Raw genomic sequence first — 17,985 nt, 5'->3', positions numbered from 1 at the left:
CTTTGGGAGAAAGCATGTGAGCAACAGCATTTTTGTGGATTCCAAAAGCAATTATTTCTCAAGGTCTGTCTCACCAGAATTAGTATATCAGAAGACAAGCCTAAAGTCTCTATGACTAAAACACTACAGAAATCCACTGTTAGAACATGACTTCTGTACAGCTACTGATAACTGCCAGAGCCTGTTAATCACTGGTAAACACAGGAACATTGTCTGTAATGCTCATACCACTTCGATTAGCATCACACAGCCAAGCAACAGGGAACGCTACTACAGAGAGAGAATCATATTTCAAGGCAAAAAATAGAAACCAGTAGGCATTGTACCATGGACCAAAATTCTGTACCAATCCTGCCTCGATCAGAAGGCAAGTCCTGAAAAAGCAAATTTGCAGAATCTTTCAGAAGGGCACTCTCTGCCCCTGGTCTCCTTGCTCATAGAGTCAATGGCCAAGTGAGCAGGAAGAGAAACATCTTAGAAAAAAGAGGATATTGACAGTGGCTACATGCATGTAGCCAGCATAAAGAATTATGAAGTCTAGGAAACAGCTCCTTTTCCTGTCTGTTAAGACTCAAATCAGTGAACTCTGCAGCACAGTAAGTTCTTTTATAAGCACATAGAATACAAAACACAACCTACCCTTTGTCTGAATTGCTACTGTAACTGAGACAGTGATGTTTGCAGAAGAAATGGTAGTTATATTCACTACGTAGTTACTTCCAGAGTCCAGATCTAAACACACCTTTGGATTATCTTCACTTGTACTGATGTTAAATATCACATCTTCTGAGAATATCTTCTCATCCAGTCTTTGGCCCAATATATGAAACTATTGAAACAAAGACAGTAATGCAATTTATTGACTCTCCAAAATTCAGAATATTAGCTTATTTCGTCCTATTGGTTCTTAAAGGGAACACAGGATTACATCTGGTTTAGAGAATCAGTTCAAGGAAAATGTATATTTTGACTAGCTATGGAATGTCTTAACAAACTAGATCTTTAGTTCTTCTGTCTGTTAAAATTATTAATATTATTTCATATATTTCTACAAGAGAGAGAAGGAATCTATAATTGAATCTAATCCAATCTATTAGGAACCTAATCTACGGCGGACCCTACAAAGATCTCCAACTGAAATAGTAATGTGTAAGCAAATATTGTTTCTTGTTTACAGCACAAAGATAGAAAGTACATCTACTTGTTACTTTCTTTCCCTTTTGCTAGTTATTCCCCCGTGCCCCACAGAAGCAATAGTAAGACAAAACGCTAAAAAACAGTAGACAAGCTTGTCTAAGATTGTCCCAGCATAGTGAAAAAGAAATCTGTTGCTTGTATGACATGAAGGGACAGACAAAGCTCACCTTCTCTGAAGTGTCTTTCAGATGACAGAATTCAGGAAAAGTATGTGAAGAGAGCACATTATACCAGAGACCCACAGCTTGCCAGTTACCATTGGCTACATAAAAAATCGTTTCGACCTGTTAGGGGAACTGGGAAGCTGTGTTTTCCATCTCAGCAGTGCTCAATAAAAGTACTGCTGAGATGGAAAACAAAAGTAAAAACACTTTGGTTATAACATAGGAGGAGAAAGATGGGTTGTTTTCAAAAATTATTACCCAACCTTGAAATGTTTTCCACATTAATGTACTTACCCTGGACACCCTAAACAATCCTTTTTATTTTTTTCCTTACTTGTAGATACTAAAAAAAAGGGAAAAAACCAAAAAACACAAATACAAACAAAACCCCCTTTCTTGGGATGTTATTGTGAAATCATGGAAAGTCTTATCGTGTTGTTTTGGCTTTCAATAACACTGACCGAATTTTTGTTTCTGGAAATTTATGCCTTAAGCTTTATTCTTATGCTCATGTAGATTTTAAAAAAGAAAAAAAAAATCCTTACAAAAGTTGTTTTCAATTTCCAAGAAAAATGGTTCTAAAATGTTCAGATATACATCAGTTGAAACTTTTGAGCAAGGCACACTATTTTGATATACCTTGCATTTTTAAAACATGTTATATCCAGTATCTGCAAGTGAGACACAGTTCAGTTGAGAAGCTTGTCAAAGACGGGACAGAGCCCAAGTGCTGCACTGTTTTCTGTGGCAATGTGAGCTTGAGCTCTTCAATGGAACTTCACTAAAACATAAACTTATGCAATAACCTCTTAAAGATTCAAACAGGCATTTAGGTGATTTACGGGAATGACACCCTGAACCCTGAGTTTTTTCACCTACCTTTAGGACAGGAATTTTCTTCTTTCTTAACACAGCTAGTCACCTCCAGGAGTTCCACTGGGAAGATTGAGACAAACTGCCTCACCAACAAAACCCACAACACAAATATCCAATGCTGAATCAGCAGATATAACCACAACAAAGTTACTCCCAATCTCAAATACTTCCATTATTACTTACTGTGTATGTTTCCTGCACTCCCATTCTTCCGCTTTTCCTTTGCCACCTCACACATGTTTCATTGAAAATGGATAAATTACTAAATAATTCCTCCTCTGTGACCAAAAGCATGAACACAGAAAGAAAATAATTACTTCTCATGCATAGCTTATGTTTGGAGCAATTGCTTATTTCTTACTTTTTCTGTGGTTTGGTCTTTTTTTTTGCTGTGTTTCTTTTGTCCAAACCGGAAAAAGCCAAAGAAGGTAAGCACATGTTAGGTAGAAAGCTTTCTCTTAACTGTGTTGGCTCCTAAACTTAAAATAACAGGCTAACTGAAGAAGCATGTCCTGAGCTAAAGACTGTGAACTCTTTAAACATACAGCCAGCATTACATAAACTGACCCAAGGAACTTTTAAGAAAGCTTCTGTGTTAGACTGGAAAAGAGTTTATTTGTAGTTGAATCAAAGTTTTGGTTCATTATTGACTCGAGTTGCTTTTTAAAAGGTCTTGGCATTTTTTTCTTGTTGTAGAATGAATAAAATTAAATAACACAGCAGAAAACTTTTCCAAACAAACACTAGATTAAAACAATGGAGCCCACAGAACCAAGCATGTAGGAAATACAGCTCTAGCTACCAGAGATACATCCCTCAACACACAGCTGTTAATTTGTACACTTTATAGAAGAGCAGGCTTTCTCAGAGACAAAGCACAGCTAGGAAGGTCAGCTCATCCACACTTTTTTTCAGCAGCTCTCTCACTGCTGTCATTAGATGAGATACCGTTCTCACACAGCTAAGAGCTAAGCTCCTGGTCACAACTCAGATCGACAGCGAGCATACCTACTCCTTTCCTTCACCAGCCTTCAAATTTTCATTCCTTTCTCCCACCACCATATTCTCTTGTTACATTCACTATATGACCAAGGTCATACAAACCCAACCTCATACAGAATCTAAGCCGAAAAACACTTACTAGCTGCTGAAAAATTGAAAGGTATTTATAGGACAGCATTGGTAGATACTTCAGGGAATATTCACAAAATAGTTAGTGAATTGTTCTGATGTTAAAGCAAGCACAGGTCAGGGCATTCTTGCCTTGCATATAAACTTCATTACCATCTCACAGGGGACCTCTTGTAGCATGTGGATATCAAGCTGGCACTAAAATAAATCAGGACATTAAGAGTTTCTAGCATTTCTAGCATTCCATACTTAGGCAGATATTTAGAACTACAATGTAACTGTTAATGTATTTTGCAGCACTTTTTTTTTCTGATTATTAGAACTGCCATAAAACTGTTTTCTAACATTATCTCCCTCTCCATATATTCAACAAATACATGCCTCATTCACTAGACCAGTTCATCTCCCAACTAATTTTAACTCCCCCATTCCACATTCATTGTATTTGGAAATGCTGTTGAAAGCTTTCATGTTTCCAGGACAGAAGAAAGAAATTAATCTGTGTGTCCTCTAAACCAAGTTTCTTATAAATAGCTGTGTGATTGACTGTATTTAAGGGCTGCTTGTTGTTATTGTTATCTGTTTTGCAGTACTGCCCCAAACTCTGCAGTCTAAGGCTTCTGTACCAAAACAAAGCAAAAGATTATGTTCAATTGTTGCATTCTTTAAACAAGACACAGTTTTATTAAAAGAGTGGATAGCAAGAAGGACATGGACACAGAGGGAAAATGTTTCCATATCCATGAGATCTAAATTAAAATGCATAAGGAGGCAGGAGTAATCTACAAGAGAGGGAGTAATCTACAAGACTTCTTGGCAAGAAAATCTGCAACTTGACTTATGAATTTATATAATACAGCTAAAAATAAAAGGAAAATAAAGCAGAAAACAACAAAAGGGATTGCACTGGATATTTAGGCAAGGAAAGAAATCTTTACAGTGGCCTCCTTGGAAGGAAGAAGGCAGAACTAGTAGCTTTCTTTTTTTCTGTAAATACATCAACTTTTTTTGTTATGCTTTCTGAACTTTGAGGACAAGTCCACAGGGCAATGACCATAAATTCACAGAACAGCTAGCAGATCTTTTCTCAAAAGTTTCCACTTTAAATGGATGTGAATGAAAGAGCATGAAAACCTCTGCAGAGCAATTACCACAACAAAGTCTACAGCTTTCTGAGGAGACTGATTTTTCTCCTTTACTCTTACTGATCACACAATCTTTGTTTGGACAACCAAATATAAAGAAAGGGCCTGGTTTAACATTAATCCCAGCAGCATAAACAGAGTCTCCAATAAACAGCACAAAGACTTCTCTGAAAAAAACATTTTGCAATTAGAGGGAGACAGGTTTCTTGAAACGTTCATTCTATTCTGAAATATAACAGTGGCAGTGACTTATAGAGATTGGGAACTCACTTTGTGAAACACACAGTAGCAGACAGTAGCATCCAGGTCTGAAATGTATCTAAACTCACAAATAAACTGGGAGAGCAAAGACCCTGCATTTGCCTATATCTCAGCACTATACATTTAAACTTATGATTAACCAAGACAAGTGAAGTTCACGGCTACCCCACTGATCTTCAGGTGACCTTCACAACCTTTTCCCATCCCAAAAGTAAGGGTCCTAGAAACAACATGCAAATAAATACCTCTGGAGAACCAGAGGTGAGAGGTGAAAAGTCCTTCAGGAGTCAAAAAGAGAAAGGCAGATTTAGGAGAGGATAGAGAGATGCAAATAGTACCTGGCTGTTGGCAGCCAGGAAAGACGGGTGTTAGTAAACACAACACAAATGGTAGAATGCAGAAAAAAGCAAAGTATTTCAACAGCACCAGTGAATGCTGGAGGGGGAGAAATTACATCAAGAAATTCAAAGATACCAGCTTTTTTACCAGAAAGCAGACAGAGTCAGCTCCACTCTGACATTTATCTTCAAGTAGCTAAAAGAGAATCCACACATGCAAGTTCATTTCCAGAGTTCTTGCTACCTATCCCCATGCATAGAAGCAATTTAGTGGAAAGAAAAACCCCAGGTATTAGATTTCTTTGTATATTTTTGCCTGTTCAATTCTGTATCAATATCTTTGCCCTGAACTCCTGAGGTGAAAGGAGTCTGTGCCCCAACAACCCCATACCTCAATTCTGTAAGTGATGAACAATGTTGCAAATGCCATCTGCTACTAACCAAACATATTTTTGCAATTAAATAAATGAAAAAATCTCAAAGACAGGTGCCAAGAGGGTGGTGCCAGACTCTTTTCAGTGGTTCCCAGAGACAGAATGATGAGCAATGTCCATAAACTAAAACACAAGAAGGTTCACCTGAACATAAGGGAAAATTTCTCTACACTGAGGGTGGCAGAGCACTGGAAGGGGCTGCTCAGGGAAGCATGAAGACATTCCAAACCCACTTGGATGTGTTCCTGCGTCACCTGCTCTAGGCGACCCTGCCCTAGCAGGGAGATTGGACTGGATGATATCCAGAGGCCCTTCCAACAATAACGGTTCTGAGATTCTGGGAAACCAAGCACTTCTACTCCACAGGGAAAGAAGTTCTGTGAGGACCAGATACACAAGATGTGTAGGCTCACACGATGAGCACACTAGACAACAGGTATTTTAATTGCTGGTCTGTTCTCAGCACTTCAATCACCTCATTTCATGTGTATAAATGAGAGGTTGGTAAAAATTCCAATCCAGCTTACTACTGCCTTACCTTACTGATGGCTTAATCCAATCAGCATCAAAAATAAAATTAACTTTGCAATTAAAAAGTTTAATTAATTAAATGTAAAATTAATATTTTTAGCATTTAAACTAGCTACTTAGAAAAGTACTATTATGCACACACACACACATATATATTTACCATGTATCCAAACAGACAATGCACCAAACAATGCAAATAAAAGGCATGCATAGCAATCACTTTTTAAGAAATTAAGAAATTAATTGTCAAAGAGAATTTCTTGCAGATGTTCTCTTAACTGCCTCATTTCTAATGGAATTTTTCAGGCAGGATAAAAGACAATTGGTTTTCCAATGCCTATCATGAATTAGTTTGGAATGGAACATACTTTCTCTGATTTTAATGGGTGTTACTGTTACATGCCATTAAGAGCATGTAAATGTCAAAGGCATTCCTGCACAAGCAGAAATTTTATTTAATTTTAAAGCAATTTTTTAACTCTAGTGAATATGAAAAATGTAGAAGTCAAGAAGATGGAAGATTTGTAACAATTTTGTTGACTAATTTTTTTTAAAGAAGTCTAGACTAGTTAGGCTATTTTTGTAACTCTTCTTTGCCACTCTATTTGACAATAACTGACTTTTCTGGCTCTCTGATCCAGCAGCTAGGGCTGGAATCTGGCAAAGCTCTTGCTGAAATCCATGGCAATCCTGTCAGTGCAGTCTGCAGGTTCAGGCCCTTCAAAACTTCACAGCGCTCAAGATAACTCTTGGCACTTCAAAGACTGACAGACCTGACTAACTCAGTCACTTTACACAATGTTGGCTTCAAAATCAATTCACAAAATACAGTCATGTGAGTTTCCTGAATGAAATATGAATCATGACTTCTAACAACAGCAGTTCCATTTTCACTTGGACACTTTAACAGCTGAGAGAACTGCTTTTCTGCATACTTGTTTTACTTGATGTCACATGTTTTACATTCACCAGAGATGCTCAAGAGGTCAAGTGAGGGAAGAGAGGCCTCATGCAGTAACTTTGTACAAAGTTAAGTGGCAGCAGGAAAGGACACATTTCTAGTCATTTTGAAAACCATGAAGATGTTTCAAAGCTAAATGAACACCATCTTCTGCAAAAGACATCACTGCTAGAGATAGAAAGTGATAGACTACTCCTTTTTAGGACACAGGAGAACATTAATGAGCACAACAGTAACAGTCCAAAACATCTGCTTGTTGTTGCTGTTAATAAAATGTCAGTACGTCCTGTTTCCAAGCACACAGTATTACAACACCTTTATTACACATTTCCCTTGTCAGAACTCACTCTTTAATAAGAAAATAATTCTGAAATGAAATTCAGAAAACTAGACGTAGGCTGGAAAGGCAACCATGAACAAATTTTGCTTTGATCATTAAGAGAAAACAAAAAACAAAATAAACAATGAGGGAGAGAGAGAGATAAAGTGCTTCAAATTAAATTGCCAGTATTTTCACTGGAGTGCTTTTTACAGTATTAGAGTAACATGAAAATATTGTTAAATGCTTTCTGCCCCTCTGGTGACACTCCATGGGCTTCTGAAGCTGAAGGCAATTGTATGACACAACAAAACTCCAGTAGCATTAGTCAATTTCTGTTTGAGAAAAAAAGCAAGACAGCTATAGAAGATCTGTGGCATCCAGTAGAAGTTGCTGTATTGTAAACACTCTCTTCTGTGACCTCCACATCCAAAAGTACCACCACATTCCCTACATCATAAATCAGAAAGGGGTTTCCTGCCCTCATTCTTCCTCCAGCTCCTAACTTCAGAACAGGAGTGACAAACTAATTAAATTGCAATATAAATAGCAACTTTCTATGGTAATACTTACCTTTGCATACGTATGTAATATTCTCCCATGACTGATCTATTGTGCATTCTGAAAAATTCCTGTCTCCATTGAAATAATATCCTTCTTTGCAGTGGTAGTACACTCTGCTCCACAGACTGGTAGAGTTGTCCCAGGTCATTGTCGTGTGTGGAATCAGCAAAGGTTTGCCACAGTCTATTTCTAGAACAGAGAAAAGCAGGAAAACAAAACATTTGAAGGAAAACAGGCAAGACATATCGAGGTCCTAAAGATGGAGGGATGAACTGTCCCAGCAGGTTACACTTTGTTTTTTCCACTTCTTAGAGATTCCTAGAAGTCAGGGAGGTCATCAGATCCCAAAATTTTGTGGCTGGAGACCTTCTAGCAGGCTGAGATATTTATCCTACAAGATGACCCATAAAATAAAAGAAAGTGTCCTGATTAGAAATGGAGAGCAAGGATCTTTAAACAAATTTTTGTGAACAAGTCTATCTTCCCACAACACTCTCTTAACCTCCACAAGCTATTTATTCCTTTATTTTACCTACCATTAGTAACAGTAGATATTAAAAAACACACTTGGTCCTAGGAGTGTCGTGAAAGAACAGCATCAAGAAGGTTATGTTCCTTTGTCAGTGGATTTAATTCAAATTTTGAAAAGAGATGCTGCTATAGACAAGATGAATGACCAATTCTGGGGGAAAATTTGATAGATTATGCAAACCACTTCACAGATAATTAGGAAGCTGGGATAATGAACTAATAATTTAATTCATTTGCTCATGTTTTGGGGGCTGAATAATAGAACAGGGAAGAAAAGGAATAAAAAGTGAAGATCAAATAGATGGAACAGTATTATTTAGGGTAAAATCTGCTTTTCAATTCACAATGAACGTTATACCTCAATAAAAGATTCTACACCACTTCAGTTATAAGAAGAAAACACTGTAAGAATTAAAATCTTACCCTCATTAAAGCTCATATGGAGCAAAAAAAAGTTCTTTTAAAATCATTCAATAATTTTAAGTGATTCTGAAATTCTATTAAAAACAAAAGGAAAGCAAAGAAGTAAAAGCCAAAGCTTATAGAAACATGATCTGTACAACATTTAAAGGAACATTTAAACTTATGTATTTCAATGGATAATACATCCACCATCATGACTATCTTCCTTTTCATACACCAATGAGTATGAATCTATCTACTATAAATCATGAGAATAAGCCTTGGAATAACTAATGCTCATGGAAGCATGTGCTTAACTCATGGAAGGACAGTATGTGATGAGACAGAAAAATTCCTCCAGTTCCAGCTACCTGCCCACAGCCATTCTGTAAGCAGACTGAAATGCAGAAGCACATTCTTGTGTAACACTGCAAACCTTCTCCTCAGACTGATGACACAGAATAAGAATATTAAAGGCCATTCTAAAAGTGGAGAGTGGTTATAACATACACATGGAGCATTAAAAAAATTACTACCTTTGATTGCAATAAACTGAAAGCTTGATCCAGTATCAAGCTGAAAAGATATTGCTTAACCAACAAGTGGAAAAGTGAAGCTGTGAAAACTGACTAAAGAGTGTAATTATTCTAAGGTCTCCTAATGAAGAATATGAGCCCAGATTAAAAAAAAACAAACCTGAAGAGTTTTTTTTAAATGTATCATTGTGTTCCATCTTATTGAGGAACTCTTTAGACTACATTCCTCCAAATCATGGCACTGTAAGAGACCTGACTTATCTCAAAAGGCAACAGCATGTATGGGCAATCATAATTTGCAAGTGGAAACTGTCCAAATACAGGAATTTTGAAGGTATGTTAATAACTAATAGCAGTTTGATTTCTGATAGTGGCTTCAACTGCTATCAGAAAAGTAGAGTGGGTATTGAACTGGAAAAACATCAGCAATTTAGGCTGCATTTTCATCTCATGGTAATTCCATTGGGATTATGTTCTTGGAATGTTAACTTTCAACAATTTATTACAACTTCATTAGCAACACAAAACAACCCCACCCTGTTCAATATATGGTTTTTATTTTGTGACAACTTTCTATGCCAGAAGACTGTGTAAACTGAATGCCCAAAGAGGATGACTGATATTTATTACAGTGACTTAAACAGTATCTATGCTAAACAAACCAGAAGGCAGGCTTCATTTACCTTTGCAGACCAAATCAGGGCCATCCCACTGTCCTCTGGCATTGCAGACTGCAGTGCCACTGCCACCTGCCCTCAGGTACCCACGATCACAATCATAGGTGACTTCACTTCTGTATGTGGTCCCACTCACAGATGTTGAACGTGCATTCAACACAAAAGGTGGAGCCCCACAGTCCACATCTGAGGAGATGAAGGAAGAGGAAGACAGATCTAGTCAACCAGCAGGAGCAATGACAGCTGTACTCACATAACTATTTCTTCATCTTTACCAGCCAACCCTCTTCTCCTGTAGTAATGCAATATTTCCTCAGGTCCACTGCAATATTCCCACTATGACTGACAGTGCTGTAGCTACTCCAAACTTCTACTTCCAAATAAAAGGATGCTTTTCTGTCTCTCTCTCAGAATAGCATGCTAAATCTGTGACTCCCTCCTCAGTCTAGCTGAGAATCTTTAGACTCTCCTGCTTTTACAAACCTGATTACATTGGGTAAGGTAGTTCTTTACCATTCACAATGAGCAACACTCAAAGGAAGGCCAATGAATATCAACAACTCGCAAGAATTACATTCCACAATCTTTCTCTAGGAACCTCTTGAGACTCTGGGCACTTCCTTCTTGTTTTCAAATTCATTGTCCTTTGTTTTTTGGGGGTGTGAAAGTGTTACTTGCATTGTTTTAAAATTGTTTTATCTTTCCTTTCTTATGAATTTCTAGTGATAGTTAATATTTTGCTTTTCCCAGCCATACTGTTTTAGCACCCTTATTTTAATTCACTTCCAATAAATGTTACATTTCTATCCATTCTTGGAGGAAAAAAAAAAAAAGAGACAGAGAAAGGGAAAGAATTGGAAACAAGGAGGACTGTTTCAGAGAAAGAATGAACTCTCCTCACTAAGTGACAATTTCCAGGATGACAATTCTCCCCTACAGAATTGCTATCGCAGTGTGTATTCTGTTAGTTAGCACTTCAAGTATCATGTAACTAACACAAAGCCTTTCTAACTACTCGTGGGAACACAAAAAGAATCCTGCACCCATAAGCAGTAATATTGCCAGGGAATGGATGATTAGAACACCAAAGCAAGTACATGTTTTAAAGACAGTCATAGGAAACGTAACTCTTCAGAGATGTGGAAGTGTTTGCTCATGCACAAATGTTCTTAAAATTATGAAGACTACCCAGAGATGAGGATTGCTATTATGCCCTCTTTTGCACCTACAGCAAACCTTCAGAAAAAAGTTCACAAGGTGTCAGGAAAATTGATGCTTTCATAAAAGGTCAGTGACACCTTTCAACTCTGGAGCCTTTCCCATGAAATGCTAAAGAAATCTAGTTGTTTTCTAGGCCTCAGCTCACAGGCAGGAGGACACACTGCAGTGTCTGTAAAAATGCAGTGACTAGCATAAAAAATGTCACTACAGTAAAGGAAAAGGTAAACAATAACATGTCCTTTAATTTTCTTCTTTTTCTGCAAATAACCAGATCTTGAAAAAACATTTCCTTCAGATTGTGGAAATAGTCTACTATCTTCACAAACACACTCCCCATGCATGAACCCCCTTAATGAAGAATTTAAGAAAGATGTAAGACTCTTTTCACCTTTACAGCTTAAAGAGGCAGGTTCCCAAGTTTCATTTGCAGTGCAGTATGAGAACTTTCCTTCATTGCTGTAAAACCCTTCTTGACACTCATAATGAACTGCACTTCCTGGTAGCAAGCTGTAGTTCCCCACAATGTAGCCATGCTTCATTTCAGGAGGGGAACCACATCCGATTTCTGCAAAGAGACTGGGTTGAAAGATCTCACAGTACATTGAGTCAAAATCACAACATTGACTGCTTTAAAATCAGCTAAACTAGATAGTCACATCCCAAAATACACCTGATCTGACGAGTCTGAGGGCTTACCAAAGAGGTACAATAATAGATTTGAAGAATTGTCCTGGCCACAACTGGAGGAACACAGGGAAGCAGTCATTGAGCTACATTTTTACTAACACACAGCTGGAGCCACTCACAACACCAAAGATGAGACACTGCAATGTGATGGTGCTTTGCATGGGCCAGTCTCGTTACAGCCATGGCTGAATGATACTTCAACATCAACAGGAAAATTTCAGGCCCCAAAGCACAGCCTTATTTCCCTGTGCATGGGAAAAGTGAAGCACTCTGCAGCAGATAAATTGAAATGTTCTGCCCCTCAAATCCTTCATCTCATTGAAACAGCCTGCATACAAAAGCTCCGCTCCTCAACACATCTGCTTGGACAGGGCTTCCTTGTGCAACTCTGCAAGAAACACAATTGGTACAGACACTCTACTTCACCACAGCATATGGAGAGGCCAGTCAGTGAGATAAGAAGCAGGATTATCAGCAGTTCTGGCAAACCAAGCGGAGCACTCCAGTCAGAAAAAGTGAGCAATTACAGGCTGTGAGATGTTGAAGGTTCTGGCAATAATTCAGAAATAAAAGCTGAGTATAATCTAGGCAGCTCCTTCCACCTGGGATGCCTGTGTTCACTATATACTCAGATATCCACAGCTTACACTGCTAGCAGTTTGCATCTGTGAAAACTGACACTAAAGACACACTTTCAAATTGGAAACTTGATTCTGGTTTTTTTTTTTTTTTGTTATGGCAACATAACCTGAATTGTTTATTTATGCAGGAGGCACAGTACGTAATAAATAGCTAAATTGTTATTTTATTATTCCTGTTCCCTAGGCTTTTTTCATTCATCCAACCTCTCTTATCAGCTATTCAGTCTGTCTTCTCTTCCCCTTTATGGGGTGTGATTACATAAACAACTGGATTACAACACACTTCCTTTCTACTCAGAAATGAACTACATTACTTTCATAACATCATCAAGCTTCTCTGACCCTGCACATCTAAAGCACTGCTGAGAACCTGTAGGAATATCTGGTGTTTACTCTGGGATCCTGACATCACTGGAACAAACTGAATACAAGAAGGAAAAAAAACAACCTATGGCAAGCAAAGTCCAGAGAAAGGGTTTCTGCCTGGAGAAGCACGGGCCAGAACAGGCTCTACACTATGGTGCAACACGTGATTTTATCTGCTAGCAAAAAGAGCATCCAAAGACTCTCACCTTTGCATGAAACTATGTTTCCATCTTGACGAAAAGAACGTTCTCCAGTTTCTAATTTATAACCATCATTGCAGTAACACATATAGCTTCCTTCAGTATTCACACATCTTGCATTGTGACCACACAGCCCAGACTCCTCACATTCATCAATATCTAAAAATTCAGAGAAAAGTAAATGCACTTCATTATAGGGGGTTTTGTTTTAATTAATTAATAAAGGGCCCAAGCTTAACTCTTCCTTGAAGAGTTCTACACAGCTTCTCACAGCTCTTCTAGGAAAACAAAGGAGCTTATCTTTGTCTCATCTTCAAGTATCTGGAAAGAGGACTGTTGCAATTTTGTCACTAGCTATCTTTAGAATTACTGCTGGTTTACTTGACAAATAGTTTCCAATGTTATATGCTGTTCAAACAATTCCAGAAAAATCCGGTATCTGGACATCTCTTACAACAGTTCATCACTAACAAGAAGCTGGTTAATATTCTACACCAAACACAAAAGTTGCAATGTGGGAAATTTTAAGTATCATCCTATTTCATTAATCAAGCTGCTGCTGCTTCTTCTGAAAATATCATTGTTTGAATGAGATTGCAAAGTAATGATTTGTAACACAACAGAGTTCAAAATGGAACTATTTCATAGCTGTTAGGAACCTGGATGTCAAACAAGCACATTAACAACAGCGGTTCTCTGATATAGTGTCAGAAAATAAGTTCTACAGTGATAGGAAAGAAAAAAAAATTTGTGCGGTTCTGGATTTGTCAAGCTCAGATTCTTTGTGATATCCACCTGTACAGTTTGTGCCATCATTGGGAATAAATGTCTTGTTGTTGTTGGAGGCTCGGTATCCATCAAGGCAAACACAGTAAAAACTTCCATGTGTATTATGGCACAGGGTATGATTTCCACAGATCTTGCTGGCTCCAATCTGGCATTCATCTTTATCTGTCAGTACATTCAAAAAACATCAGAGAGAAATTAAGAAAAATTGGGTGACTTCCCTTCCTCACTCATGCTCAAGTAACCAGACTTCTCCTTACTGATTTCCTTTATAAATTATTTGGGATGTAAACACTGCTAGTAAGCTGGAGAACAACAGAAACTTCTGTCCCTGGATGAAAATGTGAATGCAGTTTTGTGACACAAGTTATTTAAGAGCTGCTGAAACCAGAGGGTGCTACTTTATCCTTCCACTCTTCCTTATGGTGTACATTCCATACAGCACCTCATGGAATACCTGGGTGGGGGCAATCCGAATCCCCCTACAGTCTGGGTAGAGCATGGATCAGGAGCAGCCTTGCTGAGGACTTGGGGGTGCTGTGGGTGAGAGGCTGGGCATGACCCAGCCATGGGCACTCCCAGCCCAGAGAGCCAAACGTGCCCTGGGCCGCATCCAGAGCAGCGTGGGCAGCAGGGCAGGGAGGGGATTCTGCCCCTCTGCTCCGCTCTGGGGAGAGCCCACCTGGAACCTGCATCCAGCTCTGAGGTGCCCATTGCCCAGCTGGGGCAAGTCCAATGGAGGCCATGAAGATACCCATGGGCTGGAGCACCTCTTCCACAAGAAAAGGCTGAAGGGGTTGAGGGTTGCTCAGGCTAGAACAGAGAAGGTCTGAGGAGCCCTTATTATGGCCTTCCAGTACCTAAAGACTACTTTCAAGAAAGCTGGAGAGGCACTTTGGACAACATCCTGTAGTTCTAGGACAAAGGAGAACTGCTTTAAACTGAAAGAGGATGGATTTGGATTTGGCACTTTGAAGAAATCCGTCATTGTAAGGGTAGCGAGGCACTGGAACAGGTTGCCAGAGAAGTTGTGGATGCCCCAATGCCCCATCCCTGCAAGTGTTCAAGGCCAGCTTGAACAGAGCTCTGAGCAACTTGGGACTTGTGGAAGCTGTCCCTGGTCACAGCAAAGGGGTTGGAACTGTGTAATTTTTAACATCCCTTCCAACCTGAAGCATTCCATAGTTCTATGGCTCTCCTACAACGAGATACCTGACCTCTGTGCAGGATCCAGCAGCTGTCAGTGCTTTGTGAAAGAAGGGTAAGAGACAGCTAGAAGATCATCATTGGTGAAGGGCCACCCCCTTCAAGCACTGGTAAGCTATTACAGACACTAAGACACAGTGTTTGACATTATCCTTTGATTCTCATATTGATATGAGATAGTCTTACAAGGACATTATCAGCCTGGTATGTTGTTCATTAAAATGTTGCTAATGTTGCCATGAGTAAAATTAGTTACACTAAATTACAGTAACAAAATGCTAAACAGCACTTCTGAATATGTACAAGCCTTTTGGTGAGGAAAAACAATCCAAATATATTTCATGGGAGATTATTCCAGGAAATGACAAAGTTTTTAGCACACTTGGAAGAATTCATTAAAATTACTTGAGAAGGAGCATTTTAGGAAGTTACAGAGTTTCTTTCCATTTTAGATGCAGGCAGCTTACCTTGACAATGGGTTCTTCCATTGCCTACAAATCCATAATTGCAGATACAAATACTTTTTCCTCCACTTTGCTGACATGTTGCATGAATGTGGCAAGTTGCACAGACATCAGGAATGGATCTGTTCACAATTACTTTAAGGACAAAAAACCACAATTACCTTTCTTGAAATACCCAACAAGTGGCATGGTAGGATAACCAGCACAGAATTGAAAGTGAAGATAAAATCCAGATTAAAACACATAGAATAGACTACTACCTCCTCCCACCTCATTTTGGAACTTGGAGGAAAACCACAGCTATTGTATTAAAAGATGAAAGATTAAAAATAAACAGAAAGGATTAAACAAATAACTACACTGAACATTTTTGTCCATCCTTCTCTTCTCTGAGAAAAGAACAAAGAAAAGAGTTTTTCAGGTTTCAGAACGGTTTAGAAGGTATAGAGTAAGTAGCTCTATCCAACATTACTAACTTTTCCTCCATGTCCATTTGTTTAACTTTTGTCTTTATTTCTGTTTCCTCTGTTTTGTTGTGCTTTTTTCTATTATTTAGGCATAGACATTTGGGATAGTTAGCAATCTGTTTGTATCATCTGTCAATATGGTAAAAATGTTACTAATAAAAATGTTGCTAATGTTGCCAGGAGTAAAATTACTCACACTAAAGTAATTTTATAAATTAATTTATATTAAAAGTGGTTGAGAAGTATACAACCTAATTTACTATAATTTGACATGGCTGTAAATATACATGAAATTAGAATAAATTTTTTTTCTTTGCATTCATACTTTCAGGGCATTATGTTAATTTTCCTCCATTTTTCAATTAGCTCTTTTTGTTATCACACATACCTTCACCTTCCAAATGACGAAGGTCAGAAAGGATAGATTTAATGTAGACAAAGCATGTGTATGCTGATGCCTTTTTACATTTTAAAATAATGAACTAATACTGCACAAGCTGATGTCTGATGTTGCTCGACATAGAAGTATGGAATTTTTTATTTTTCTAAGATAGCTGAAATTGATAAGAATACTAACATCACTGCATATTTAGCATCTCTGACAAATTTTGACTACTCTACAATGTCTAAATACATAACCAGAACTGGAAGGAGAAAGAAGATGAACACTAGTTTTTTTTTTTATGCATCAAATTTATCACTGTGATAAAGCTGCCTTTCCATATGCACAGGGGTTCAGGTTTTTATGAGCGTCTCAAGGCTGTGGGAAGCGTCATAGATTCCTATTCCTAATTATACATGCTTTTATATATTTGAGTATGTGTGTGTGTTTCCGATAAGAGCAGAAAAGAAAAACTGTCAGCATGCAATGGCAGCCTACACAGATCAGAAAATTAAATGTACAAACAGCCACAGAGAGAACTTTCTTGTGAAACCTCAATCTTCTGATAAGACATGGGAGTATCCTCCCCAGATTGCTGGTTCAGGAGATACAAAAACGTGTTCCCCCCCCCACCCCCCCCCGCCTCCCCTTACTATTGCAGCTGAAATTTTATTACTTTTATGTCCTTCACAACACACAATTTATCATGCCAGCACTACAGTCCCCTCACTGTTTTGGTCCTACCCATGCGCTCTCTCAGGCTCCCGCCGTGGCAAGGCCCTCTCAGCCCGGCAGGACACGAGCAGGTGTCCAGGAGACACCTCAGCCAGCGCACAGGACAGCACCCACCACGGCCACCTCCGCCACCAACGCCACGGGTACCATCACCACCACCAAGGGATGCTCCGCCACCATCAACCACCATGGGACATAGCCGGACATGCATACCAGCATGGGCTGCCCCCAAGGAATGCTCCGCCACCCCCACCAAGGGCACCCATCAAGGCGGGCACCTGAGGTGGGGCAGGGCTGGCCCCGCTCCGGCTGACACTGTCCCCCCGGCCGCACTCACCCTGCGCCGCGCCCCGCGGCAGCGCCGGCAGCAGCAGCAGCAGCAGCAGCAGCAGCTGCGGCCCCGGGGCCCGGCCGCCCCCCGCGCTCATGTCCCCAACGCCGCCGCCGCGCCCCTCGGCGCCTCCGCATCGCCCCTGGGGCGGACGGGGGAGGGGAGCCGGGGGCAGGGCAGAGCCGGGGGCAGGGCAGAGCCGGGGGCAGGGCAGGGCAGAGCCGAGGGCAGGGCAGAGCCGAGGGCAGGGCAGGGCAGAGCCGGGGGCAGGGCAGAGCCGGGGGCAGGGCAGGGCAGAGCCGAGGGCAGGGCAGAGCCGAGGGCAGGGCAGAGCCGGGGGCAGGGCAGGGCAGAGCCGAGGGCAGGGCAGGGCAGAGCCGGGGGCAGGGCAGAGCCGAGGGCAGGGCAGGGCAGAGCCGGGGGCAGGGCAGA

General features: G+C 39.8%; 1 protein-coding gene across 1 annotated transcript in view; it reads right to left on the bottom strand.

Moving 5' to 3' along the window:
* The window catches only part of SUSD1 (sushi domain containing 1), a 40,817-nt gene extending 23,107 nt beyond the window's left edge, over positions 1–17,710 (bottom strand). Inside the window, exons 1-9 of the mRNA XM_058824045.1 lie at positions 17,560–17,710; positions 15,642–15,773; positions 13,978–14,133; positions 13,189–13,341; positions 11,677–11,853; positions 10,074–10,253; positions 7,931–8,110; positions 2,421–2,515; positions 640–829 (exon numbers count right to left, since the gene is read on the bottom strand). Of these exons, the coding sequence (XP_058680028.1) occupies positions 640–829; positions 2,421–2,515; positions 7,931–8,110; positions 10,074–10,253; positions 11,677–11,853; positions 13,189–13,341; positions 13,978–14,133; positions 15,642–15,773; positions 17,560–17,650 (1,354 nt within the window). The 5' untranslated portion in view covers positions 17,651–17,710. The remainder of the gene's footprint in view (positions 1–639; positions 830–2,420; positions 2,516–7,930; positions 8,111–10,073; positions 10,254–11,676; positions 11,854–13,188; positions 13,342–13,977; positions 14,134–15,641; positions 15,774–17,559) is intronic.
* Positions 17,711–17,985: the final 275 nt, after the last annotated feature.

This window comes from Ammospiza caudacuta, chromosome Z, assembly GCF_027887145.1.
Source record: "Ammospiza caudacuta isolate bAmmCau1 chromosome Z, bAmmCau1.pri, whole genome shotgun sequence".
Classification (NCBI taxonomy): domain Eukaryota; kingdom Metazoa; phylum Chordata; class Aves; order Passeriformes; family Passerellidae; genus Ammospiza; species Ammospiza caudacuta.
Note: the sequence above shows the minus strand (reverse complement) of the source record. Positions and strands in the feature narration are given on the sequence as shown.